The 1313-nt window shown below is 31.9% G+C and overlaps 1 protein-coding gene across 3 annotated transcripts in view; it reads left to right on the forward strand.

Annotated features, from left to right (window-relative positions):
* Positions 1 to 1102, forward strand: part of LOC126897201 (uncharacterized) — an 11746-nt gene extending 10644 nt beyond the window's left edge. Inside the window, exons 5-7 of one of the 3 annotated variants that reach the window (XR_007702046.1) lie at positions 431 to 692; positions 759 to 846; positions 956 to 1000. Coding sequence is in view for 1 of the 3 variants with exons in the window: in XM_050670612.1 (XP_050526569.1) it covers positions 759 to 846; positions 956 to 989 (122 nt within the window). In the remaining 2 variants the exon portion in view is untranslated. Of the gene's footprint in view, positions 1 to 430; positions 693 to 758; positions 847 to 955 lie in introns of those variants that run through there. The other 2 variants (XR_007702047.1, XM_050670612.1) reach the window with 2 other exon arrangements.
* The last annotated feature ends 211 nt before the right edge of the window (positions 1103 to 1313 follow it).

Raw genomic sequence — 1313 nt, forward strand, 5'->3', positions numbered from 1 at the left:
TTTCTGGTCCTTTTAGGTATACTGTCATAAACTCTTTCTAGTTGGTTGTAAAACTCTTCCTTAGTTTGGTTCTCTTTATTCTCAGTTGAAGCATGATAGTTTATTACTGTAATGTTTCTCCATTTACACTCCAACTGTAGGAGATAAATTCTTTCGCTATGAGCTATGAAGTATCTTACAATTGGTACTATGTTAATGTTTACTATAAACCCAACGCCATATTCATGGCTTTGACCGCAATTATAGAATATAGTTGCGTTACGAAGTTTGATGTTCCCTACATTCGTCTATCTGATCTCTTGTATGGTTACTATTTCCCATAGATATCTCTTCAGTGCAGATAGTACTGTCGTCATTACTCCTGCTGCGAACATTGTTCGTACATTCCATGTCCCTAAACTAAACTTTTGCAATTTATTTTTCATCCGAGGCTTCACTGTGTTTTGTTTCGGAACCAAGTTGTTATTATGAGTTGGGTGGTTAGCCCTACGTCAACCCCCATTAATCTTCAAGTTTTGAAGAATTTCTCCTCCCTCTTTATTGGTTACATTACTGGAACCAGTAAGGGGCTATTGCCGTGTTTTCCACATCGGGCGATGGGAGCGCCACTTTTCCTACACCATTACCTATTGGAATCGTCCACCTGGGACTTTCTGCCAGTAGGAGCTCGGGACCCCAGGTTCGCTACGCCGGTAGTACCAATTGCCTATTACCCCCTGAGGGATTTAATTATTATTAATGTCGATAAACTTTTTTAGATTCTCTAAATAATGAATATGTGATTGATAAATTAAAAAAGGCGTTGAGCAAGACAACGGATGACGCTAAAAATGCAGCAGTAGAAGAGTGAGTTAAAATACTTTATATACTAAAGATTTTTAACACGATATTTTACCTAATTTCTCATGAAAAAATTTTTGTTTTTAAATGTTTCATTAGAACAATTTTTTTACAGCTTAATCAAACAACTTGGGAAAAATAAAAAGTAAATCCACCTAAGATGTCAAAAATTGTATGAATAAGTAAAAATCAAAATTATTTGAATATTAAATTTATATAATGTAATCATTTAAACAAAATTAATAAAAAAAAATTATTTAATTTTTTTTTACTTTTTTTATTTATGTCATAAAGGTGTTAAAAATGAAAATTTCCTGTTATTATAATTCTCACAGAAAAATAATTTAGATACTCCTAATTACTTAATTATCAAAACTCTTAGGTAAAATCTTTATCAAGGGTTTACAGGACTTAAAACTTTTTTTTTTTTTAAAGAAGTCTACTTTTATGGGTTAAATAAAAAAAAAACCCAG

Source organism: Daktulosphaira vitifoliae, unplaced genomic scaffold (assembly GCF_025091365.1).
Source record: "Daktulosphaira vitifoliae isolate Bord-2020 unplaced genomic scaffold, ASM2509136v1 Scaffold_2, whole genome shotgun sequence".
Taxonomy (NCBI): Eukaryota; Metazoa; Arthropoda; class Insecta; order Hemiptera; family Phylloxeridae; genus Daktulosphaira; species Daktulosphaira vitifoliae.